We start from the raw sequence: 26,673 nt of genomic DNA, 5'->3' as shown, positions 1-26,673 counted from the left end.
TGGCACACAGAGTTAAGTGAATAACAAGCTAGTTTTTAAAAGTTATTGTTTACAGTTGTGTAATAACCACCCGAGACGCATGGCTAGAAAGGGTTAAACATCCTGAAAAATAAATAAGCCACAGAAGATATGTGGGGAGATAATGTTTGTATTTTTGTGTATTTACATATGTATGAGTAGGGTTGACAATGTAATCAACAATCCCTGTCTATGCTGTATTCTGATAATTCAGAGGTCAAAAGAAGAAAGATCCTAGCATTTAAATGAATTGTAAACATGGAATATCTCGGTGTTCATCTCTTTTTGAAATGTACTGTGAATGGTGGAGGAAAAAGCAAATGGCCTTATGTTAATTCGTATAGCTAAGTACTGGTGGTGGACCTCCTTCAAAGTCATCTTAATTACCTTTTGTTCCATGAGGAAATCCCAACTTGTCAAAGAGGACATGAAATTGTATAAAAGATCCTTGGGTCCTGATTCTGTCATCTCAGATCTGCTTAGACTTCATCAGGGGAAGTTTCAACAGCCACAGAGATAAGAAACAGTTGCTGATACTGAACAAGACACAAACAGTTACACATGCAAGAAAATAAGGAAATATGTATGAAACCAGCTAATCCCAATATAATATACTCTGACTATATTTTTACATTTTACAAAATGTTGTATTACTCTCAGACCATGATTGACTCTCAGACCATGATTGACTGAAACATTTGCTAAGGAGTATAGTGTGCAAAACACACAAGAGGCTAAATTATATCTCCTACCATTAATAGAGCAGTGGGGTGGAGAAATAAAGGGGATGGGTGAGCAGTTGTGGCACTCTAGGTTTGGTGGCTGGAGTACTGGGAGTGGAGAATAAGCGTTCTGGAAGTAGATGATGGACTCAGCACCAGACACTAGCCTCCAGACACTGTACTACACACTAGCTACTGCAGAGGAGGTTGTGGACCCAACCAACCAGGATCTGACCTCTCGCATGCCATGTCAAGAGACCTCACTAGATTTTTTTTTTTTTTTTATTATCTGGAGCAGTATGGTTTTAAGCTTGTGAGAACAGGACATCTTTGAAGGATAAATAAGCAGAGGTGGAGGGATTATTCTCACACAGGGAAGAAAAATATTTTGAACATAAGAACGGCCATACTGAGTCAGACCAAAGGTCCATCTAGCCCAGTATCCTGTCTTCCAACAGTGGCCAATGCCAGATGCCCCAAAGGGAATGAACAGAACAGGTAATCATCAAGTGATCCATCCCCTGTTGCTCATTCCCAGCTTCTGGCAAACAGAGGCTAGGGACACCATCCCTGCCGATCCTGGCTAATAGGCATTGATGGACTTATCCTCCATGAATTTATCTAGTTCTTTTTTGAACCCTGTTATAGTCTTGGCCTTCACAACATCCTCTGGCAAGGAGTTCCACAGGTTGACTGTGTGTTGTGTGAAAAAAATATTTTCTTTTGTTTTAAACCTGCTGCCTATTAATTTCATTTGGTGACCCCTAGGTCTTGTGTTATGAGAAGGAGTAAACAACACTTTCTTATTTACTTTCTCCACACCAGTCATGATTTTATAGACCTCTATCACATCCCCCCTTAGCTGTATCTTTTCCCAGATGAAAAGTCACAGTCTTATTAATCTCTCCTCATACAGCAGCCGTTCCATACCCCTAATAATTTTTGTTGCCCTTTTCTGAACCTTTTCCAATTCCAATATATCTTTTTTGAGATGGGGCGACCACATCTGCACACAGTATTCAAGATGTGGGCGTACAATGGATTTAATTAGAGGCACTATGATATTTTCTATCATATTATCTATCCCTTTCTTAATGATTCTCAACATTCTGTTAGCTTTTTTGACTGCAGCTGCTCATTGAGTGGATGTTTTCAGAGAATTATCCACAATGACTCCAAGATCTCTTTATTGAGTGGTAACAGCTAATTCAAACCCCATCATTTTATATGGGATTATATTTTTCAATGTGCATTACTTTGCATTTATCAACATTGAATTTCATCTGCCATTTTGTTGCCCAGTCACCCAGTTTTGAGAGATCCTTTCGTAGCTCTTTGCGGTCTGCCTGGGACTTAACTACTAACTACTTGAGTAGTTTTGTATCATCTGCAAATTTTGCCACCTCACTGTTTACCCCTTTTCCCAGATCATTTATGAATATGTTAAACAGGACTGGGCCCAGTACAGATCCCTGGGGGACACAACTATTTTCCTCTCTCCATTCTGAAAACTGACCATTTATTCCTACCCTTTGTTTCCTATCTTTTAACCAGTTACCAATCCATGAGAGAACCTTCCCTCTTACCCCATAACCGTTTACTTTTACTTTGCTTATGAGCTTTTGGCGAGGGACCTTATCAAAGCCTTTCTGAAAATCTAAATACACTATATCCACTGGATCCCCTTTGTCCACATGCTTGTTGACGCCCCTCAAAGAATTCTAATAGATTGGTGAAGCATGATTTTCCTTTACAAAAACCATGTTGACTATTCCCCAACAAATTATGTTCATCTATGTGTCTAACAGTTTTGTTCTTTACTATAGTTTCAACCAGTTTGACCGGTACTGAAGTCAGGTTTACCGGCCTGTAATTCCTGGGGTCACCTCTGGAGCCCTTTTTAAAAATTGGCGTCACATTAGCTTTCCTCCAGTCATTTGGTACAGAAGCTGATTTAAATGATAGATTACAGACTACAGTTAGTAGTCCAGCAGTGTCACATTTGAGTTCCTTCAGAACTCTTTGATGAATACCATCTGGTCCTGGTGACTCATTACTCTTTAGTTTATCACTTTGTTCCAAAACCTCCTCCAAATGACACCTCAATCTGGAACAGTTCCTCAAATTTGTCACCTAAAAAAAATGGCTCAGGTTTGGGATTCTCCCTCACATCCTCAACCGTGAAGACAGATGCAAAGAATTCATTTAGTTTCTCCGCAATGGCCTTATCATTCTTGACTGCGCCTTTAGCATCTCGATCGTCCAGTGGTCCTATTGGTTGTTTAGCAGGCTTCCTGCTTCTGATGTACTTAAACATTTTTTTGCTATTACTTTTTGAGTCTTTGGCTAGCTGTTCTTCAAATTCTTTTTTGGTCATCCTAATTATATTTTTACACTTCATTTGCCAGAGTTTATGCTTTCTATTTTCCTTACTAGGATTTAACTTCCACTTTTTAAAGGATGCCGTTTTGCCTCTCACTGCTTCTTTTACTTTGTTGTTTAGCCACGGTGGCTCTTTTAAATGTTTTTTTAATTTGGGGTACACATTTAAATTGAGCCTCTATTTTGGCGTCTTTAAAAAGTTTCCATGCAGTTTGCAGGGATTTTACTTTTGGTGCTGTACCTTTTAATTTCTGCTTAACTAACCTCCTCATTTTTGTGTAGTTCCCCTTTCTGAAATTAAATGCTACAGTGTTAGGCCGCTGTGGTGTTTTCCCCACATGAGCCTAGATATTACAGTGATGGGTATCTTATAAATGTTTGCAATAATTAATAATAATTTAATAATACAGTTAGTGAATGGATCATTTATCCTAATTATTCCTTGAAGATAACGACAGGGTCATGCAATATTGTACATACTTTCCAGGACTGACATGGCTGTCTATATGAGTGAAAGGAATGAGAAAGCAAGGGAACAGGAGAGAAGCGGTGTGACTGTGGCACTGGGAGGGAGCAATGAGAGTTTTTTTGGGGCAGTATTTACTGAGAAAGCAGGCTTGGATTTCTGAAAGAAACACCTGACTCATATAATCAATTTTTCTTAACAGAAACCACACAGCAAGGGTCCAAATATTGGCTAGCTGTTTGGGCCATGTGCAACGTTATGAATTTAAATTCTTCCCCTCCACTGTATCTGTGCATTAACAGAATAATCTAAGCAAAATATGGTCACCTCTGTTAATATGTACAGTCTCTCAAGGGATGCAGTTCCTACTGCTTGGTACATTTAATTATAGAATGATTAAAATACTATACTGTGTGCTAAAAGGAATAATCCCACACTGGGAGGGGAACAGGCTGAATGACCTAGTATGATTTTTCAGTCTGGTGCTTCCACAAATTTATGAAAATGAGACTCCCTTTGATCAGGCCCTATCTCTTACCTTATATCTCTGAAGTGCCAATGCCCACCTATGCTCCAGAAGATAAAACTGAATTATTAATTATCATTATCATATGCAATAATTGCATTATATCTATTGCTGGAAAATAAACAATACATCTCCAAGTGCAAAGTGTCCTTGGGCAGATCTCAATTGACCTTGGCTGGGCTGGCAGTGACAGACGGCAGGTTTAGGAGCGGTTGGAAGCAGTGGCTGTTCTAAGCAAACGTTTTCCTTATTTCTATAAAAGCTACAGAGGTCCTGCATGAGCGGAGATCCGGGTCTGCAGGTTGTGTGCTGAGTGCATGGGCAGGGCAACCAAAGCATTACAATCACGGCTACAGCAGAGAGACTCACGCAAGGCGGCAGCAACACCACCCAGCTGTTCCTTACCATAGACCAAGGGGGCGTGGAGAAACAGAGCGTGGGAGCGCGCATGCTCAGTAGCACGCCCAACCCCTGGGTTCGCATGATGACGTAGGGATAGGGTGTGCACGTGGCCCTAAGACCAGCTGGAAGCTCGCGCCGCTGTTGCTGCTGCAGCAGCTAGAAAATCGCTCTAGCTCTCTGGAGCCTCCTTGAGGGGCTGAGCGCGGCTGGAACTGACTGTCCTTGCACCATGTTACTGCAGTTGGAGAGGTATCAGCGAGAGTGGCGAGAGCTGGAAGAGGAATTTCAGCAGCTCCAGGTGATGGGAAGCGGCAGGGTTTTGCTTTGGGATGGGGGGGAAGCTTTTGCTTTGCTTTGCTGTGTTTATATCCACGCCCCTTTGTGTCCCTGAGCTATGCTTTAAGAGAGGGTTGGGACCGGGCCCCATCCCAGCCAATGGGCTTCTAATGCAGGACTCTCTCAAGCTGGGTCATGCTGATTGAGAGAAGGAGATTTGAAAAACGTCGGTTAAAAATCCCAAACGCTTCACCACCGACAGAAGTGGTGTGTGTTGGGGTGGGGGTGTCCTTTTTTTAAAAAAATACCCAAAAATGAATTGTCCCTTGGCCTTCCCCTGTGAGGGACACCCTCCGCAGCTGGAGTGAGACCTGGTAGTTCTGATTATCTCTAGTATCAGACGAACCTAGGCTTGCATTAGAGGAAGCCTGTGATTGGTAACTGAGGAGGGAAAGCCTTGGGATTTGCTATGCATGGAAGGATTTATGCTGTGTATCCGCTAGCTAGAGCCCTCCTTTTGCTCACTGTGGCTAATAACTTTCTGGAGAAAGTAAAAGGCTGTAGAAGGTTGCACTGGATCATGGATGCTTGAGTAAGGATTTTATTTTTTCTAGAGAAAACTACTTTCTGTACAAAAAGATAATTCTGATTTTTTTTTTTTATTGAACAGTTTCTGACAAGCTCTTAGATTTATTCCTTTTGGCGTATTTTCATTCTGCTTCAGATGAAATAATTAACTGAACAGCAATATTTTAAAAAAAGCCTACGAACACTTCAGTGGTAGGTAATATCCTTAAACTTTTTTAGCGTCCATTAGTCAGCCTTTCAGTTTCTCATGATACCTGTTCCTATTGGAGAGCGTATTATTTAACTTTATTTATGGGGTGATTATTGCAGTGTTAGGAGAGAGAATAATTTATTTTATGCTGAATAAAGAAAATACTATGCATAAAACTGTGTTTTTGAATACAACAGCCAAATTTAAAGCTCTTTTGGCATCCCCTGTATTAGTTCACCTGTAAATCTCAATAGCAATACTTTATACTATTTGCTGGGGAAGGGGAATTTACATTATAAGACATATGAAAAGATGTTCACTTGATGATGATGATGATTACTCTTCCAGATGCTGCTTTACACTTTGGTTATATTAAGCTTGAATTTAATTTGATTCACTCCTACTAGTGCATTTTGGTTCCCAGAAGATCAGATTCTAACACCTTGTGGTTTCTGTTGCTGTTTAGGGAATCTGCTGTAGTTTGAATCTTGGCATTGAAGATTTATTAGGAGGTAGGGTGGATGAGGTAATATCTTTTATTGGACCAACTTCTGTTGGTGAGAAAGACAAGCTTTCAAGCTACACAGGAAGCATTCACCTTAACACATCCTTTCCAGTTAGTCTGTGGTTCTAATGTTGTTTCTTAAATTGCAGAAAAGCTGTTTCTGCTGCTTATTGTAGCTGTATTCTGTGTGGAGAAAAGCTGAGAAAGCATTTCATGCAGATGTAAGCATGGGGATCCTGTAGCACTTCAGCACAGAAGTGGCTAGTCTTAGGCATAATGCTGGAGTAACACCATTACTAAACATGGCTCTAAACATTTATTACAAGGATGAAACTTTAATGCAGGGTTGTGTGTGAATGTATGTGAAGGGAAGAACGTGAGGAAGGAGTCTCAGTGCATTGTTGCCTGCATTAAATGACAATTAAATAGCAAGCCTGGGCAGGCAGATGTGATATGTAATTTACATGTTGTGTTTATGTGATGCTGCTGTAAAGTATCCGAGGTGGGCAATGCGTAACACTAGGAAAATTGTATGGACTATGTAGTTTCGGTAGCACTTTTTGTATGCAAGATGGATTACAAATGGTGCCCTATGTATGCTATGGATCTCTGTGTGTCTATATCTAAATGCAGCTACATACATGATGAAAACTAGGCTCATTATTTACTGCTCTACACTACACAATAGTGTAGAGAAGGAACTGAGGGCAGTTTGCCCACATGCCCCTACATAGCCTCAGTGTCTGGCATGAGGAAGCATGGGATGCATGTATGTAAAGGCACTGTATTTGTATGTGGTGAGGAGGGGCGTTGAGAGGTGGTTTTTTTTTTTTTTTGGGTGTCTTTTTAAATGAAAAGTTATTTAGTTCCCATATCAAGATATCACCCTAAGCTTCTAAGATGATTAAAGTCCCTGCAGTACTACCTGCAAGAGTAAGTGTGTGAGCCCCAGCGCTCCACCAAATTCCAATTTGGCAAATCACTTTTATTGCAAATCACGTTTCTTTCAAGTGCTGAATAAATAATTATTCTAGTCTAGTTAGTTTAGAGTTGCAAGGTTATTGTGGGGGGATATCACAGTTTTGCCACTCTTACTTCTGCATTGCTGTGTGGCCAGAGAGCAGTGGCTGCTGGCCGGGCACCCAGCTCTGATGGCGCTGCCGCCACCAGTTGCTGGGCAGAAGGAAGGATGGCCTGGTACGGTATTGCCACCCTTACTTCTGTGCTGCTGCCTTCAGAGCTGGGCCCTTGGCCAGCAACTGCCACTCTCTGGCCACCCAGCTCTGAAGGCAGCAGCACAGAAGTAACGGTGGCAATACTGTGACCCTCCTACAATAAATTTGCGGCGACACTCTAAACCTTTTTTGGGTAAGGACCCCTACAGTTACTGCACCATGAAATTTCAGATTTAAATATCTGAAATCATTACATTTGTGATTTTTTTTTTTTTTTTTTTTTTTTTAAATCTTATGACCGTGAAATTGACCCAAAATGGACCATGAATTTAGTAGGGCTCTATGCATACATTTCTAAGACATGGGCTTTCCAATCCATCCACACTCTCATATGGGCACTCATCATCTTGTGGCTCTAATGCTGCAACACCCTTTTCTCTGGCCTTCACAAATGCTGCCTTGTTTCACTTGTCAGAATGCTGCTGGAAGGATAACTTTCGTAGCCTGTTTTTTGACCCTTTCGTCCCTCCGCTGACTCCCCCTTCTCAGTCGCATCAAACAAGCTACTTTTTCTTTACCTTCAAGGCCTTTCATGGACATCCCCCCACCCTATCTGTCATCTCTTATTCTCTATTTAGAGGCTAACTCCTGCCTCTGACTCGTCAACAGTGCCAGCTTCCATCACACACTAGTTACATTTTCAAACAAGCACCTTTGTGCTATCCCTCCTTCCCCCACCTAACTCCTGCCTCTGACTCGTCAACAGTGCCAGCTTCCATCACACACTAGTTACATTTTCAAACAAGCACCTTTGTGCTATCCCTCCTTCCCCCACCCCGAAGATTGAAGGTTTATTTCTGCCCCCCAGTGGCCGGGTGCAGACAGCAGCCGCCCCCCCTTCCCAGAGTCCATTCCCAGGCCTAGCAGGCGAGTAGCTGTGTCCGAGGGAGAGGACATTAAATAAGAGTAATGCGTCATGAGGAGTGGGCTGTACCCATCTGTCTGTCCGGCTATACATACATTCCTGTCCCGGGAGGGGCCGCGGGTGGTTGTGTGGCCAAGGCCTGCGTGGCAGCCTGCTGCAATCTAGTGCTTACTTGCGGGGCCGGTACGCAATTTTCCTGCCCTTTAGTACAGACCAATTGTGGCGCTTCAGGTAGTAGACGAGGGGTGCCAGGAGGCCAACATCAGCAGCATCTTCATTCCCATGTGCTTGCGGTGATCGTGGGAGGAGTTCCCTGTAAACTCTGCCTATTATGATGATCAAGAGTCTGTATCATAGTATTTCCCTGTCTGTAATGTATCACCTGTTGTCTCTTGTCTTATACTCAGATTGTAAGCTCTCTGGGGAAGGGACTGACTTTTTGTTCTGTTTGTACAATGGCTGGTCCATGGTCCTGAGCCATGATTAGGGCCCCTTGGTGCTATGGGAACACACATAATTAATCAAGTATCAGAGGGGTAGCCGTGTTAGTCTGAATCTGTAAAAAGCAACAGAGGGTCCTGTGGCACCTTTGAGACTAACAGAAGTACTGGGAGCATAAGCTTNAAACAGAATCCAAGAGTCTTATTATGTGAAAAGCAACAGAGGGTCCTGTGGCACCTTTGAGACTAACAGAAGTACTGGGAGCATAAGCTTTCGTGGGTAAGAACCTCACTTCTTGCATCTGAAGAAGTGAGGTTCTTACCCACGAAAGCTTATGCTCCCAGTACTTCTGTTAGTCTCAAAGGTGCCACAGGACCCTCTGTTGCTTTTCACATAATAAGACTCTTGGATTCTGTTTATTCCTCCGTTACTGACTTGATGGGTGACCTTGAGCGAGTAACTTGCATGTTAATTTTCAAAAGTGAGTAGTGATTTTTGGGTACCTTACTTCAGACATCTTAAAGGGGCTCTCCCCACCCCCCAAGTGCTGATCATCTGCTCTCTAGAAATGAGGCCTCTTTAAGCTGTCTGAAGCTGGGCATCCTAAATTACTAGTTACCATGTCTTGGTTTCCCAATCTGTACATGTAGGAGGGATGTCAAGACTAAATGTTTGTAAAGTGTTTTTGAGTTAATTGACTGGAAGGGAGGAGCCAATGGATCTATATAGTTCTGGACCCCAAGGCACACCTCCACACTGGAACCTTGAGGAGCACAGTTCTGGTGCACAGGAAATGCTGAACCTCATGGCATGTGCTCCTGGCAACCTGCCTTCTTCCTTCCAGCCCTGCGTGGCACAGCCATATCAGTTCTGCTGCCTAGTTGGGCCTTATGCATCTATGGAAGGTGTGGGGTAAGGATTTTCTCTATAGTGACTAAATAATCAAGTGTGTGTGCGTATGTGCACAGAATTTATCTCTACTAGGTATGTCAGCATATTGCTGGTCTTTATATACCAGCTAAATAAGCCTTGCAACAGCCCTGTGAGGTAAGTAGGTGTATGTATATCTGTGTATATGTGCCATGCACAAGCCTAATTAATCAAAAGTGTGGTGTGTGCAGTAGAAGAACAGACCTATTTAAAAAAACACACACTAATTTAAATGTGCTATCATATTATGGTCGCAATTTACACTCAGAATGCACCTTTGATTTCCCAAAGATGTAGGGAAACATGACTTCCATTTGTATAACTGGGTAATCGTTGAGGCCATGACACTGCAGAGCTTATGAACTCAAGGAAAGTTTCAGTATTTACAACTCTGCAGAGCTTATCAACTTCACACAGGTGCCTTTCTCCTAAGAAGCTAAAGTCCCTAAATGATCAGCACAGAGTTTTCCACATAGAAAGTTATGCACTGAAGTTAAATGTCTAGGGACGTATTTGACCTTTGGATTATGCTAGCTAACATAATAGGAGTCATGCACCCATTGAACTGCAAAAAGGGACCCTTTGTAAACTTTCCCCAGATATTTCTTAATGAGTAAATAACTTTGCTGAAAAAAAATTTTTTCTTATGGACATTGATGTGGATTTTACAATTGTCTGCTTTCCTGTAGTTGTGGAACTCGCAATCTTTTACATCTATGTGTTTTTAATTAAAGTCTTTTAAGGAAAGTTAAGGCAGAACCAGAGTGTAAAATATAGTTAAGAACATTTTAACTCCCTTTGGAAATGAACTTTTTTTTAACCAGACAATGTAAACAGTCAAAAGAATTGATTGCACAAGCTCAAGAGAAGCAGAATTAGTTAATATTTAAACTGCCTTCCATTAAAGAACTGATTCTTAAAAATTAATTTGAGGGGCTGTGTCCAGTCCTGGAGATAGTTATTTTGATTATGGCTTTGCTGCCACTACTTACTGAAATCCAGTGTATACAGTACAATTTGTGTTGCATTCAGATTATGTGTGTGTGTGTGTGTGTGTGTGTGTGTATATATATATAATTAGTGAACATGTGTTTAAACCCTTATGAGAAAAGAAGCAAATGTTTTTTTCTGTGTATTTTTACCACACTAAGTACTGCTGAATGATCTTAAGAAAACTGGCAAATGTATAATTGAACTCCTTCTGATCTTTACTTGAGGTGTGATTAGTGGATAGACCTGCCATGCAAATATAGAATCACAGAAATGTAGTTCTGGAATGGACTTTAAGAGGTCATCTAGTTTCTAGTCCATCTCCTCATGTGAGGCAGGATTAAGTATACCTAGGACATTCTTGGCAGATGTTTGTCTAACTTGTTCTTAAAACCATAGCCCGTGCCAATGCTTAACTATGCTTTATAGTTAGAAAGTCCCTCCCCAACAGCTAACCTAATTCTCCCTTGTTGCAAACCAATTACTTTTGTCCTGCCCTGTGTGGACATGAAGAACACTTGATCACCATCTTATTTATACATTTAACCCCTTCCTCTTCTCCAGTCCAAAATCTTATAAAGCAGTGACTAAGATTTTAAATTGGTAGCATGAAGTTGGATTTAGGCACCAAAATAAGTGGCCTGAGTTTCTGAAACCTTGAGCATCCAGAAGTGCCCTTTGAAGTCAGTTGGCACTGCTGGGTGCTCAGCATTTCTGAAGATCAGGCCACTTATTTTGGTGCCTAAGTATGAACTTGAAGCCTAACTGTAGGCACAGATGGTTTTTTTGAAAATCTTGGGCAATGTATTTGCCATAACAGTGGTATATTAAGGCTCTGTCTAATGTGTTAAATTGACTTTTTTGTGTATAATTGAACTCCCTCTGAGTTGGGTGGGGTTAATTATGAATGTAAGGAGAACACCCTTTATGTTGGAATCAGAACTCTACCAGCTACAACAGCTATACTGACTGGCATTACAGAAATGTGTATATAATAAAGATTCTGTTCAGAACGGGGTGGTTACGCTTTCATAGTATTCAGCCGCTTTCTGTGCCCAGTGTAAACAGGCATTTGTGTTGCTTACACACTTAGAATCACACTTGCAGAACTCTTTATCGACAAACTTCCCTCAGCTAGTCCATAGCACAGTTGCTATTTGGCTTGTGATTATACTGTGTATAGATGAAAATGGTGTCGTCTGGCTGGAATTGTGTTTTTGAAAAGGGCTTCTGACCTAGTTTGGACAAGGATTTGGTGTCTATACAATGAAATGAGTTGTGCTTGTTCAGGCTGTGTTGTGTCATGTCTTCAGGCTGTGTTGAAAACAGTTGTATTACTGGTGGGGACGCAGTCAACAGAGTAGAACATCTATTTTAACAAAGCAGGCTGTGTAGCATTCTAACCAATATGTATCATGGTTTGCCACAGTTGGTGTTGAGCTTGGTTTTCTGACTGTTGTGGGTGGGATCAACCACTTTCACTCCAGGTTGGGAGGATGTGGGAGAAGACTATGTCAGATGCTTGTTGTTAGACGTAATTGTTCTGTATAAGTTCTTATACCACACTCATCACCATAGCAGCTGAGCGCTAAGTGTTGTGACTACATCTGTCGTGTGTGTGATCCCTCCCATTCTTTCCCTGGGGGAGAAGTGTGTTGCAGTAGTGTCTTGTCTTGTGAATTTTTTTTATAATTCACAAAAATACATGTTGCCCCCTACGTTTGATAGAGAAGGCAAAGTTAAAGGAAGATGCCTTGCACTTGGAGTGGAAGTTGGTGAAGTTTTTGATGCTCCTTAGTTCCTGTAGGTGTTCACTTCACAATCTGGAACTGGCCCCTGAGAAAGTTCCGTCTTCTGCACCATGGAGCTTCACCCTTAATGCAACTTTTTACAATGCGCTAGAGGAGGCAAGCTATTGCTCGTGGTCTTCATCTCAGAGGTTTAGTTGATCTAGCTACTCAATGACCTGGGCCTAGTGTAACTTGAAGATCAGGACAGAGACCTTGAACTTGATTTGATATTCTATGGGAAGCCAGTGTAGACAGCAGAGGACAGGTTTGATGTGTTTGTTGGTAAGGCAATATACTGCAGCATTCTGTATCAGATGGAGTGTCGTTCTAAGAGCTGAAGGCTTCATGCCCAGGTATATCACATTGCTTTAGTCCAGCTGAGAGGTGAAGGCCTGAATAACTGAGGTCATCATTTGTCAGGATTGGATGGTGTTTCCTAGCCGATGGTAGATGGAGATGGTAGAAAGCGTTATTCATGGATGCTGCAATGTGAGAGCTTAGTGCCAGTAGGAATCCAGGAGCATTCCTTAGGTACAGACTGAATTGACTGATTGTGGCTGTATACCTTCAACCAAATAAAACTGCACCATAGCTGCAAACTATGTTTCCTGGGCGCACCAGCATAACCTCTGTCTCGCTTGGGTTTAGCTTCAGCCAGCTGGTGTGGCCATAATGTGGTGAATGATAGTTGGTGCTGGAGCAGTTTTAATGTGTACTTTTGTCCCAGACTAACTTAGCAAGGGCAATAAATCAAACATAAAGAGTGAAGAAATTACCCTGTTAGCCTGCAAGCTAAAATAAGGGGTGTGCGTAGGTGCAAGGAACATGCACATGTGCTCACAGGTGGTGGAAAAGCCAGTCAAACAGTAATTTCTGGGTTCAGAAAGTGAAAACATGACAGGTTTTGATGAGGAGGCTCTTCTTTAAAGAGGGCCTGTAAGGCTGCAGGGAGTGGCAGACTTCAAACTATATCTGTTAATCAGAATATGGTACTGGTTACTAGTCATTCAAATTTGTTTAATTAGCAAAAGTGGTAAAGAGGGTTTTATGTTTTAAACAAGATCTGTTTTCCTCTTTTCTTCCTAGCTCTTCATCTCCCATTTTATTGTACAGTGAAATTGGAGTCCTTGATCTGTCATTTAACCAGACATTTCACAGAAACAGATTGGGATGGAACATAGGATTATGACTTTACTGCAGGATCAGACAGGAGGAGGAGATTTTTTTTTTATTTTTTTTTTAGGAGTGGAAAAGCTCATTATGAAGTATAAATGACATCCTCAGTAACAGCAAGGGAAACGAAGAAAATAGGAGACATTCATCCTCCTCTTTATATAGGCTTTTTATTTTTATTTTTTTACATGACATTTATAATCACTTGGACTGGGCATCTATGTGCCATAGGTATCCTGAGAACCTTGCATAGACTGAAACCAATTTATGATAAAGGGAGCAGTTGGCCATATTTCAGCAGCAGATACCTTCCCCAGCAGGAATGACATCAAAATCATGAAAATTACTTTTGTTTTTGGTGGTGGTGTTGAGGAACCACGGCTCCAGTTGAAGTCACTGGGAGATGCAGATGTTAATCATCTCAAAACTAGGGTGCATGGTAAAAATAGCACCCACAATTGCAGGCAAACCTGTTCCTTAGGCAGGCAGGAGAAAGCTGGAGAAGTAACCTGGGCCTCTGCTCTCCCAGAAAAACAGGGTGTGCCTTGTTTTTGTTTGGTTTTCTTTTTTCCTAAGGTTTTTCTGACTTAAAGAGATTGCATCTTCTTTCTGCCTATTTTCTCTGCCCTCTTGCAGGAAACTCATAAGGTCTATAGACAGAAACTTGAAGAACTCAATAACTTGCAGACTGCATGCAGCAGCTCCATTCGTAAACAGAAGAGGAAATTAAAAGACTTGAAATACAGCCTCCAACGGTAATGGGATAGTCTGGGGGTGGGGGGGGTTTCTCCTGAGTGACTGAAATACAGGTTATAATTATTGTTTTGCTGCATGTCCAGTCTCCTAAAAAAGCGAGCAGCCTTAGGTTATCACAGCTGTGTAAATTTTGATTTAATTTCTACCATAATAGATTCATAGAAGTAAAGACCAACTAGATCATCTAGAGTATCCCTCAGGAGCCAGTACAGAATTGCTTCCTACAATATATTTTGTGGTAGGAATATTTTTATACTATAGGACTGCATTGCCATCAGTCTGTTACCTGTAGTTTTATTAGTAAGATAAAACTCAGTTCCTTCTATCTATGGAAAAGTCATGTGAATTCGCTGGTAGCAATGTGGTTGCATTTGAAGGTAAATTTTAATCTTCAGTGGTATTCTTCCAATGTGGGGCTTGGATACTCAACTCCCACCAACAACAGGAGCAGTGTGCTTAATTCCATTGGCACTAGGCTAAAAATATTGCCTTTAGTGTCTCTCAAGGTTGCAGGTTACTTCCAATTTTCACATTAATTTTTGTTTTACCAATTTTTCCATAAATTATAGGCTATGACAAATCACATGTAGCGTAGGAATATTTTAAGCCCAAAAACCTGCAATAGTAAAGCTACGTTCTAGCTAAATTTACAAAAACACTATGATGATTTAATGTTTAGAGATAAATATATGGGGTATCTCTTCTGGCTTATTGGAGACTTTAATATACTTCTAAAACAAGAATAGTTTTTATTTTTTTTTGAGATTTAAAGACTACATTGCAATATTTGTATTGGTTAACATTTGCTTCCCAATTCATCAAATATTTATCTTTTAGAGTTTACTGTCAGTGTTAGATCATATGTAAGCATTGATTAACCGCCAGACTAAGGTACATGTTTATAGAGAAGGAGATGAGGAATTGATAATGTTCTACTACATGGACTTTTAGTTATCATCTACTAATATTTCCTTTTCAGAATTTCCTGATGTGACCCAATTTATTGTCCCATTTCCAAGTGGCAAACGTTGAAAGAGGAACTCCCCTTTCCTTCTGTTCTACCACTACAAAGGAATACTCCTGAGGGCATTCTGCGCCAGAAAATAAAAAATTCTGCATCCAAAAAAAAAAAAAAATTCTGCAAATTTTATTTGTCAAATAAATGTGGAGGCTCCAGCATGGCATTGGGGAGCACAGGCCATTGGCTGCACAGAGATGGGAGATCTCTGTGCAGGCCCCCCCGTCCCCCGAACATGGACTCAGCGGTGAGGTTGCACCCAACCCTGACACAGCGCAAGGACCTGGTGTGCCCCAGAAACACCCCAGGGCCCTGCTCCCTCTGTGCCAGATGCCTGCCAACACCTGATGCAGGCTCAGCAAGGCAGGATCCAAGTGTGGAGGGGCTTAGTGTGGGGGACTCCAGGTGTGAGTTGAGAAGGTTCTGTGTAGGGCAATCTGGGTGTGGGCGGCTCAGTAGGGGATCAGGCTGCGGGGAGGATCTGGTTGCACTGGGGCTTGTTGGGGGGGGGGTTCTGGGTGTAATGGTAATGGGACTCTGTCAGGGGGTCCAGGTGAGAAGGTGTTTGGGGCTCAGTGTGGGGGGCTCAGTGGGGAGGGTCCAGATGCTGAGGGAGTGGGGCTCAGTGGGTGGGTATCCAGATGCAACTGGTTGGGGCTCGGTGGGGTGGGGATACAAGTGTGGGTGGCTTGTCGGGGTAGTCCAGGTGCGGGTGGAGTGGGATTCATCTGGGGGGTTCTGAGTGCGGGGTGGGGGGAAGAGGCTCGGCGGTAGGGTCAGGGTATGAGGGGGTCTGGATGCATGCGGGGGGATTGGGCAGATGGAAGAGCAGCTCCCTGTACAGGGATCCCTCCCCCTGCAGCTGAGGAGTGATGGGTGCAGGAGGTGGGGGTGGGGAGTTTGCAGAGCTTCCTGCCACTGGGGGAGAAATCTGGGGATAGGTCTGTCCCAGCCCCAGATGCTGTGCAGAGGAAGAGGAAGTCCGGTCCGGTCCTCCCCAGCCTGGCTGGGACTAGCAGCTAAGCCCGGCACAGGATAGGAGCCACCAGCCAGGTTTTCCCCCGCCCCATGCCCCCACAGTAATTTACCTTTCTGCCGGCTGCCCTGGGTACCCGAAACACACTGCTGGGGAAGATCGACCGACCGCTCTTGTGGCTTCCCTGTTAGAAAGTAATTTTTCTGTGGGGAAGCAAAAAAATCTGCAGGGGTCATAAATTCTGTGCAGGAGTAGAAGGAATCTGCATTTTTCCCCTTTGTTTGGAGCTCTGGCAGGCTGTTCCCTATCTGTTCACACATTGGCAGTTGCAACTGGAATAGTCTCTTAGCAGAGCTGGGCAGGAACTTAAAAAATCCACAGAAGTATCATCTTGCTATATAGTTTGGAGATGAAATTTGTCCCCCCTCCTCACCCCCTCAAATTCTCTCTCCTTTGGTACAAAGCCGTGAGCTCCATATGACAATCTATTTTAGATAATTTTTTTAAATCTCCATTATTGCACTGTTTCAGCACTTGTATCTCTTCCTTCCAGCCATAAGAACTTTATGTGCTGAGCAGCAGTATGATTGAGGTTAGAGTCACAAAGCAGTTAATGAAAAGCCCTCCTATTGCTCTAATATTGTCTGTATTCAGCAGTGCTTAAACTGGCACCACCTGCTGTCCCCAGAGCTGCTGATTTCAATAGAGGAGACACTGCAGGAAGAGCTGATCAGAAGGTCCTTTTCCCCTGCTTTCCTCCATCTAATGTACCATTAATTGTGTAGGGACCAAATCGATCTCTTGAATTTAAATTAGTTTAACCTCCTTTCACTTGGGGCTCTGTAGGATGCATGATGTCACTTTGAAAGGCTATACAGCGTGGGTTGTTGTTGGGGTTTTTTTTTTTTTTCTCTTCAGATTGCCTTTTATGACGTTTATGGTCTGGATAGAGATTTTTCAATTTAAAAGCATACTCAGATCAGTTTAGAATTTTTAAAAGCAAGCTTTTATAAAACATCTGTAAGACTATATTTAAAAAAAAATTAAAGCTAATGAAAAGTTCCTTTTGAAAAGGGATTCATAACATTACTTAGCAGTTTTGGGGGATCGAAACATATTAGCAGGATGCTATATGAACTGAGAAACAAAAAGCGAAATTGATCAGAACTTTTCACATTAGGTTATAATCATTGACTAGTCTTTCTGTTACTTAAGCTGAACACAGTGTAAAAGTAAAGAAAAAGTGTAAACAGAGGAAAGTCAAAAAAATTTTTTTTTCAGTTTTAACAACCAAAGTTTAAAGGTAAGCTCTTGCTGTTAGAAGTGCTGGTAAGGAAATAACTTTTTTTTTTTTTTTTTTTAATAAAGGTGCCATGTTTAAGCTGGTTTTATGCCCTTTAAAATACATTTTGTAAAATGGGATCTGTGTTTTCACCATCCTTACAGGTGCAAACACATGTCTAGTCCTGAAGAATCTGATCTCATACAGCAAATTAACACCCAGATCAAAGACAGGCAAAACGTTTTCTTTGACATGGAAGCCTATTTACCAAAGAGAAATGGGTATGTATTTACTAAATAATCTTCCTAATATAAAGCTGTTACAAGTATTTAGATCAATGTGTCTTTTCTAAAAGAATTTAACAGATATATCTGCAAAGAATGAGAGGAAAGTATAAGATAAATGAAATGGTAATATGGTAGGTAGCACAATAGACTATTAGATGTTTAATCACATCCCTGCTTGCAGGAGGATTTAAATGGAGAGGGAAAGATGGATCAGAAGTAAATTTCACTTTTGAAAGAAACTATATGGGCTCTACAGCTTGGCTAACGTGGAATTTTATTGTTCAGAATATTCATGTAAACACTCCCATATTACAGTATAATCGTATTGGCTTTTGCTCTTTGGTACCAAGAGAGCTCTCATCTGTGGTACTCTGTCTTAACAGTACTGGGATGCCATTCATGGGCTGCTTCTTGCAGATGTAGTTATCTTGCTGTGAAAATATTAATCCAGTTTCCACGCCCCTGATTCTTTTGACTATTGATTCGTAATTTCTCCTGATCCCTAACATTACAGAGAGTAAAGAGGCCTCCCACCAGAAACTTTTTATCTGTCTTACTCATTAAAATGTTGATTTAAAAAAAATGAATCAATCACCAATTAATATTGAGGATCAATTTGAAGAGAGCACTGATATGTATTCCTAGGGCACCATCTGCATTTTAATAGAATTTCTGTAGTTTTATCTCTTGCTTGCTATAATTCAAAATTTAGACCAAAATATACAGTATTGCTTACTGGAATTGGATCATCTCTCTAAATCTAGCCTGCAGGGCAGTGGTTCTTTTGTATTAAATTGAAATGGACCGATCTGTCTTTTGGCTGTTTTGTCTTTCAGGTTGTACTTAAATCTGGTGCTGGGAAATGTGAATGTAACTCTTCTAAGTAATCAGGCAAAGTAAGTGGGGTTTTTTGGTTTTGGTTTTTTTACAGTTCTTCCCAGTTAGTAGAAGACAGATGTTGAAGTATGGCATAGATGATTTTTTTCCAATCGCATGAGCGGGGTTTGGCCCTGCAAGATCAATCAATAGAGCTATGTACTATTCAAAATACTGTACCATATTTATCCATGGCGTAATTCCACTGAATTCAATCTGACCACTTGTTTTTAAACAACTAGTCTAATATTTGGGGGCTACACACATGGACTTAATAGTGGAGAAGAACGTAAATTGTGACTTTATATTTTTTTGTAACTGTATAAATAGCAGTGTGATTCCAGCTATATTGGCTCTCAATGGCTTCCAGAGAAAATTTGATCCATTTATAAATAGAAAAGGAGAAAATATATTTATATTTAACTGCCAGGCCTGAAACTAGCCCTTCAAATTTTAATTAAGCTGGGTTCTCTTTGGCTTGTACCTAATCATCAGTATTAAAAAAATCTGCAGACGAGACTGTGACCTCCAGTTAAACATCTGTAACACCATTGTCTTCAAGGCATTTGCTGTGTGAATCCCTATTGTGCGACTATGTTAAGGACCGGTGTTACTGAGGACAGAGTATAACTCTAGAATTGGAAGTATAATTATAGTTTTGAGTAGAAATGTGATATGTTGGCAGTTGGGGTGCCTAAACTCTGGTTCTGTCTTCGCCACAACCTGTTTAATCTAAGTATAAAATTAATAGTCTAATAATGATTCACGGTGTATCTCAGGGATGCTGTCAGCAGCCTGCAAAGACTGAACAGACTCCCTGAAGGGTCCGTTCTAGCTCCAGCATTTTTCAACGTATATACAAGTGACATTCCACCAACATCCTCCTACAAGTTCATGTACGTGGATGACATTACACTGGCTACCCAGGCTTCCTCATTTGAAACCTTAGAAAAGGTTCTAGAACAGGACTTTAAAAGCCTTAGAAATCTGTTTCCAGGTGGTTAAAGCCAAATGCCTCAAACAATGGTCTCAGCTTTCCATTTGAATAATAGGCAGGTCAAGAAGACATTAAATATAAATTTCTGTGGGTCACTGTTGATGCACGATCGTAATCCTGGATAACCCTGGACTGCACATTCCGCTTCCGTCGACACCTTGAACAAACCGAAAGGAAAATGAAGGCCAGGGTCAACATCATACAGAAACTTGCAAGAACGTCTTGGGGAAGCAACATCTGCATACACCAACTATTGACACTAGCCCTACTCCATTCCACAGCGGAATATTGTGCCCCAATTTGGAGCCAAAGCCCATGCAATATTTTAGAGGACACAGAAATTAATGCTGCTTTTTGCATAACCAGTAGCAACCTCATGGCTATCACCATTGGTTAACATTGTGCCAGCAAATATCTGACAAGATGCTGCAACAGTTAGAGAGAACATAAAGATTGTGGCAAATACCACACTACTGCTCCACCACGACCTAGAAAACAAACACACACACGCGCCACTGATTAACCTTGAGAAAACCCTTCTGGTCTTGTGCCATGGCCCTCCTAGCAGAAGATAAAGACGTTAGCAGAAGATGCTCTGAAGCCTGGGCAGCTGCCAACATACAAAGCAGAAATCTAATCCATGACCCCAGCTGTGCAAGTGCTGGGCTTCTCCTCCCCATGGCACATAGGTAGGCTATAAACCATATCTGCACCTGACATGGGAGATATGCATACTTACTCCATAGAAGGAAAGTGAGGGAATCGCCGGACTACGACTGTGGCGTGGTGTAAACTGTTGGCAACATCACATCGGATGATTGCTCATCCTGGAGGAGTCACAGCCATTCAGGTGGCAACCCTATCTGCTCTGAACTGGATAAGAGACCTTAAGATCCAGCTATAGTCACATCGTTGCTTTCACTGTTCCACTGTTGCCATACAGAAGGAAGTAGTCTAATAATATTTACTTATCTTGCAGGGTGTTTTGAGATTGAATTAATTCATGTTAACAAAGAGCTTTATTAAAGTGAAGCCTCGCTCAGTGGTGCCATATAAGTACAAAGATCTTACTTCTATTATACCATGCTTGCATTTTCTCAGTGGGGGGTGGAAATGGAACAGTGAGAGCTACTTTGTGGTTTTGGGTAGTGGTTGTTTTTTTGTTTTTTGCTTTTGGGGTGGGGGGGACAGATGAGGAAGGAATGTTCTTCAGGATTACTCTAAAGCTTGTTTTTGTGTGTGTGCCCCCCTGCCCCCATGACAGTTGATAAGAAAAGCACCCAAGAAAAAAACTCTATGAATATTAGTTAAAGATGTTTTTTGTCTTTGGACAGATAGGGTGCTAAGTGTACAACATGTATGTAGAATGGGAACTCTGCTTGTACAATGTAAACCAGTTTTAAAACCATAAATATGTAGATGTTTTACTTGTTTTTAATGGCAGAAATATTAATGCTTTTACTTTATTTTGTCATCCCAGGTTTGCCTACAAAGATGAATATGAAAAGTTCAAACTTTATTTGACAATAATCTTGTTACTTGGTGCTGTAGCATGCAGGTTTATTCTTCATTACAGGTAAGGCAATACTTTTATTTCTGATTAAATATTTTAAATAAAAATATAGTATTGAATGTTTAGTTAGAATCCACTATGTTCTCTGCATCTCAGTATTGGAAGTTGTTATAACTCTATTGTGATCAGAGTTAAGAGGTGCTGTCAAGACAAATCCATAGTGCTGATCCTTAAAACACTTACACTTATGAGTAGTCCCATTTTCTTCAATGGAGCTATTGAAGTTATTCACGTGGAAATATTTGGAGGATCAGGCACCATATCTCTTAAAACCAATTTCCTTTCCTTTGCACCATAAATTATTACTGCTGAAAGAATTTTTAAATTTACTATTTAATAGGGCTGTCAAGCAATTAAAAAAATTAATCATGATTAATTGCACTGTTAATAATAGAATAGTTATTTAAATATTTTTGGACGTTTTCTACATTTTTCAAATATATTGACTTCAATTACAACACAGAATACAAAGTGTACGGTGCTCACTTTATATTTATTTTTGATTACAAGTGTTTGCACTCTAACAAGACAAAAGAAATAGTATTTTTCAATTCACCTAATACAAATACTGTAATGCAATCTCTTTATCATGAAAGTTGAACTTACAAGTATAGAATTATGTACAAAAATATGGTGTACAAAAATAAAACAATGTAAAATTTTAGAGCTTGCAAGTCCACTCAGTTCTACTTCTTGTTCAGCCACTCACTCAGACAAACAAGTTTGTTTACATTTGCACGAGATAATGCTGCCCACTTCTTGTTTACGATGTCACCTGAAAGTGAGAACAGGCGTTCTGATGGTACTGTTGTAGCTGGCGTTGCAAGATATTTACGTGCCAGATGTACATGCTTCCCCCACCATTCAGGGGACATGCGTTCATGTTGATGACATGTTTTTTGAGCAGAAAAAACATCCAAAGCAGTGCGGACCCAGACATGTTCATTTTCATTATCTGAGTCAGATGCCAACAGCAGAAGGTTGATTTTTCTTTTTTGGTGGTTTGGGTTCTGTAGTTTCTGCATTGGAGTGTTGCTCTTTTAAGACTTATGAAAGCATGCTCCCTACCTCGTCCTGCTGAGATTTCGGAAGGCACTTTAGATTCTTAAATTGTGGGTCGAGTGTTGTAGCTATCTTTACAAATCATTGGTACCTTCTTTGCGTTTTGTCAAATCTGCAGTGAAAGGTGCTGGGTCATCATCCGAGAGTGCTATAACATGAAGTATATGGCAGAATGCGGGTAAAACAGAGCAGGGGACATACAGTTCTCCCCCCAAGGAGTTCAGTCACAAATTTAATTAACGCATTACTTTTTTAATGAGCATCAGCATGGAAGCATGTCCTTTGGAATGGTGGCCAAAGTATGAAGGGGCATATGAATGTTTAGCATATCTGGCACGTAAATACCTTGCAATGCTGGCTACAAAAGTGCCATGCAAATGCTTGCTCTCACATTCTGGTGAAGAGGGCAGCATTATCTCCTGTAAATGTAAATAAACTTTTGTCTGAGTATCCAAGGGGTAGCCGTATTAGTCTGTATCCACAAAAACAACGAGGAGGCCGGTGGCACCTTAAAGACTAAAAGATTGATTTGGGCATAAGCTTTCATGGGTAAAAAACCCACTTCTTCAGATTCATCAAATAATGCCCAAATAAATCCCTTAGTTTTTAAGGTGCCACCTGACTTCTCGTTTTTGTTTGTCTGAGCAATTGGCTGAACAAAGAAGTAGGACTGAGTGCACTTGTAGCCTCTGAAGTTTTACATTGTTTTGTTTTTGAGTGCAGTTACGTAAGTTGTACTTTCAGGGCAAAGAGATTACACTACAATACTTGTATGAGGTGAATTGAAAAACACAATTTCTTCTGTTTATCATTTTTACAGTGCAAATATTTGTAATAAAAATGTACACTTTGATTTAAATTACAACACAAATACAAGATGTATATGAAAATGTAGAAAAATATCCAAAATATTTAATACATTTCAATTGGTAGTCTCTTGTTTAACAGTGTGATTAAAACTGCGATTAATCGCGATTAATTATTTTTAGTTAATTGCATGAGTTAACTGCAATTAATCAACAGCCCTACTATTTAATCATTTGTTTTTGTATTTAGCTCAGCTTGGACAATGATAGACTCATTGATTTTTTTTCTTGCTGGTGGTCATGTTCTATGACAGCATTGTAATTTTGGGACTGCAAACATTGCGGGGAATGTGCAAATCAAAGCAAACGTCCTTTCTAAATGTAAATTTAAAAAAAGTCTCTGGCAACTTCTTGTATTTAATAGTTAATGGGAGGGCCAGGTTCAAGTTTTGCTAAGTTCCCTTTTAAATCTGCCATGAATGCAACATCATTTGTTAAGGATGTAATTCCCTGGAATGCACAAATGTTTAGGGTCGTCTAGACTTTAAATTTTAGGATGTCAAAATAGAGGAGTTTTTCAGGTCTTGAAAACTGAGTACAGTGCTCTACTGTGTTGTTAGTTGATTGGATTTATATAGATCTAATAGTATCTGCTCATTGAATTAGCCTGAAAATGCCTGTGTAAATTGGATCATCTGCTTCTTCTGTGGAGAACTGCCTCCTTCAAATGGAATCAATGTCATCTCTACACACTTGCTCATCAGCCTGGGATCCAAAGTCTTTTATCACATAGCACTTTCCCAGTCTCCCAGAGTAACGGAGTCTGTTTCTCTCCTCCACCCGCTGCCCAGATTTGGAGAGTTGTTGAAGAAAAGGCACAGTGTAGGGGTTTTTCAGCAGGACTAGTCATGTGTAACATTAGGCATGTACCCAAGGATTTGCAGGATCAGGGCCTTAAGGTCTGTGGTTTCACACAAACTATTTTTCACTTACACTGTTCTTGGGGTAGGGAGAAGAATAATCTTGAAATGGATATTTATCATAATAAGGCTTGTTTGTTTGTTTACTCTTTTTAATAGGGTGACAGATGAAGTGTTTAACTTCCTGTTGGTGTGGTATTACTGCACATTGACAATAAGGGAAAGCATTCTCATCAGCAATGGATCAAGGTACTATATGATATTCCAAAGTAATTCAAAGCACAGGATTCACTTAAAACAAAAAGGCAAAGATGGTTTGTTGTTGGAATCCCAGTGAGGTTAGGATAAAAATCCTGCTGAATAGTCCTTTTTATTTAACCCTTTTAAAGCATCCATTTCCAAACACACACATTCACTTGGGGATGAGAAAAACATGGCAAGTTATGAAGAAACTGCCTTGATCCCTTACACCAGAGTGCTGAATGTGCTTTTATTAATAAGCTAGTTTTTAGTGAGTTAGTAATAAGCATCCGAAGAAGTGGGCTGTAGTCCACGAAAGCTTATGCTCTAATAAATTTGTTAGTCTCTAAGGTGCCAGAAGTACTCCTGTTCTTTTTTGAGTAATAAGCAAATCTTTCTTTATAGAAACTGAACTGGCAGGATTTCCTGTGAATGCAAAAGATTGACAGTCTAAATATGGTTTAATTTTCTACTTTCCTTTGACTACCTCCCCACACCTTTAACTCAGTCTAAGGCAGGGGTGGGCAAACTATGGCCCAGGGGCCACATCCGACCCTCCAGACATTTTAATCAGGCCCTCGAGCTCCCGCCAGGGAGCGTGGTCCAGGGCTTGCCTTGCTCTGGCGCTTCAGCTGGAGAGTGGGGTTGGGGGCTTGTCCTGCTCTGTGTGGCTCCCAGAAGCAGTGTCATGTCCCCCCTCCGGCTCCTATGTCTAGGGGCAACCAAGGGGCTCTGCACGTTGCCCCCCGCTCCAAGTGCCATCCCCACAGCTCCCATTGGCCGGGAACTGCGACCAATGGGAGTGGCAGGGGTGGCGCCTGCGGACAGGGCAGCGTGCAGAGCCATCTGGCCGCGCCTCTGCGTAGGAGCCAGAGTGGGGACATGCTGCGGCTTCTGGGTGCTGCTTGAGGTAAGCTGCCCGGAGCCTGCACCCCTGACCCCCTCTTGCACCCCAACCCTGATCCCCCTCCCACCCTCCGAACCCCTTGATCCCAGCCCAGAGCACCCTACTGCACCTCTAACCGCTCATCCCCAACCCCACCCCAGAGCCCTCACCCCCAGCTGGAGCCCACATTCCCCCCCTCCCCCCGCACTCCACCCCCCAATTTCATGAGCATTCATGGCCCGCCATACATTTCCATACCTAGATGTGGCCCTTGGGCCAAAAAGTTTGCCCATCCCTGGTCTAAGGTGACACTATTGTAAGCATAAGACATAGCTGAAGATCATCTGCATCACTGATTCCATCTCCCGGCAGATGTTAGATGCCTCCCCCATAATTTAATAATGTATACTTTCTCTGAGATGACACTTGATCTTAGCCAAAAGCTACATTTGATCTTAGTGAAAAGCCTACAGACAAGACTGTATTTTTGTAACTTTCCAGAATCCTTGTAATTTTGGAACTACATTAATATCTCTCATCCTTCTTTTAAAATCACAGTAGAAACTCTGATTCCATACTAAAAAGAATGCAGAGAAGCCTAACTGTGATCTGGATTTTGTAATGTGACTTATCTGGTTGCAGAAATAGATAATGAACACATTTCCACTTCTTGATAGATGTTTTGCTACCTATCTAAACTACAATGGTGGAGGAGGAGGGGGAGAGAATTGGATGTTAAAGTGGATATAATTTAAGAGGTAAAAATAGTACACACCTGTTAGAAATTAAAAATAAACAAAAGTCCCCAAACACTATTACTTTAAATACCCTCATAGTCTAAATTGTTTTTATCTAATGTTTCCTGTTTAAAAATGTATGCTTTCAATATAAATACCCTAAATTATTTGCAGATTCATTTATAGCTGGAGTTGCTCTTTAGAAGTTTCCAGTATTGCCAATTCAAGTTACATCATCAACATGAAAACCGCTAGTGTTCCCCAAAATATATACTTAGGTGTGACTGACTAAAGTGCTAGATGCTACTAATAAGTGGAACATTACTATAACTGAAAAAACACACATGAAAATTTTTGTTTTTCCATTTAGTTATTTAATGTATTTGACAGCATTTTGAGTAGCCAGTTTCATTGTTCTCCTTATAGTCAGTCAGTCTCTCTTGCTGAAGAGACTTTTATAAACATTAATGGAGGAGCAGAAAAATCTCTTGAATCTTACTTCAAAGGAATTTTAAAAAATAATTTCATAGTATTTAGAGCAGTGAATTAAAAAAACAAAATAGAATCTGCCCTCCTAAAAAACCAAAAACAGGTGACCGTCAGTCAATTTAAGATAAATCAAGTTGACCGCGTCCTTTTCAGTCAAACCATATTAGGGAATAACCTTGCACTTCTAGGGGACCTGACGTCATGACACCCCCCCCCCCCCCCCCCCCCCCCCCCCCCTCTCCCCCCCCGTGGGGCGTGTAGTGTCCTTT

At 41.1% G+C, this 26,673-nt stretch overlaps 1 protein-coding gene across 6 annotated transcripts in view; it reads left to right on the top strand.

Annotated features, from left to right (window-relative positions):
• The first annotated feature begins 4,598 nt into the window (after positions 1-4,598).
• TMEM120B (transmembrane protein 120B) overlaps positions 4,599-26,673 on the top strand; it is a 43,475-nt gene continuing 21,400 nt past the window's right edge. For 3 of the 6 annotated variants that reach the window (XM_034791668.1, XM_034791669.1, XM_034791666.1), the window contains exons 1-6: positions 4,599-4,814; positions 14,136-14,254; positions 17,696-17,812; positions 18,655-18,714; positions 21,172-21,267; positions 24,212-24,301. In XM_034791668.1, the coding sequence (XP_034647559.1) occupies positions 4,746-4,814; positions 14,136-14,254; positions 17,696-17,812; positions 18,655-18,714; positions 21,172-21,267; positions 24,212-24,301 (551 nt within the window). In that variant the 5' untranslated portion in view covers positions 4,599-4,745. Of the gene's footprint in view, positions 4,815-5,067; positions 5,385-5,462; positions 5,573-14,135; positions 14,255-15,471; positions 15,679-17,695; positions 17,813-18,654; positions 18,715-21,171; positions 21,268-24,211; positions 24,302-26,673 lie in introns of those variants that run through there. The other 3 variants (XM_034791671.1, XM_034791670.1, XM_034791667.1) reach the window with 3 other exon arrangements.

Source organism: Trachemys scripta, chromosome 15 (assembly GCF_013100865.1).
Source record: "Trachemys scripta elegans isolate TJP31775 chromosome 15, CAS_Tse_1.0, whole genome shotgun sequence".
Classification (NCBI taxonomy): Eukaryota; Metazoa; Chordata; order Testudines; family Emydidae; genus Trachemys; species Trachemys scripta.
This window is presented reverse-complemented; position numbering and strand designations above follow the sequence as displayed.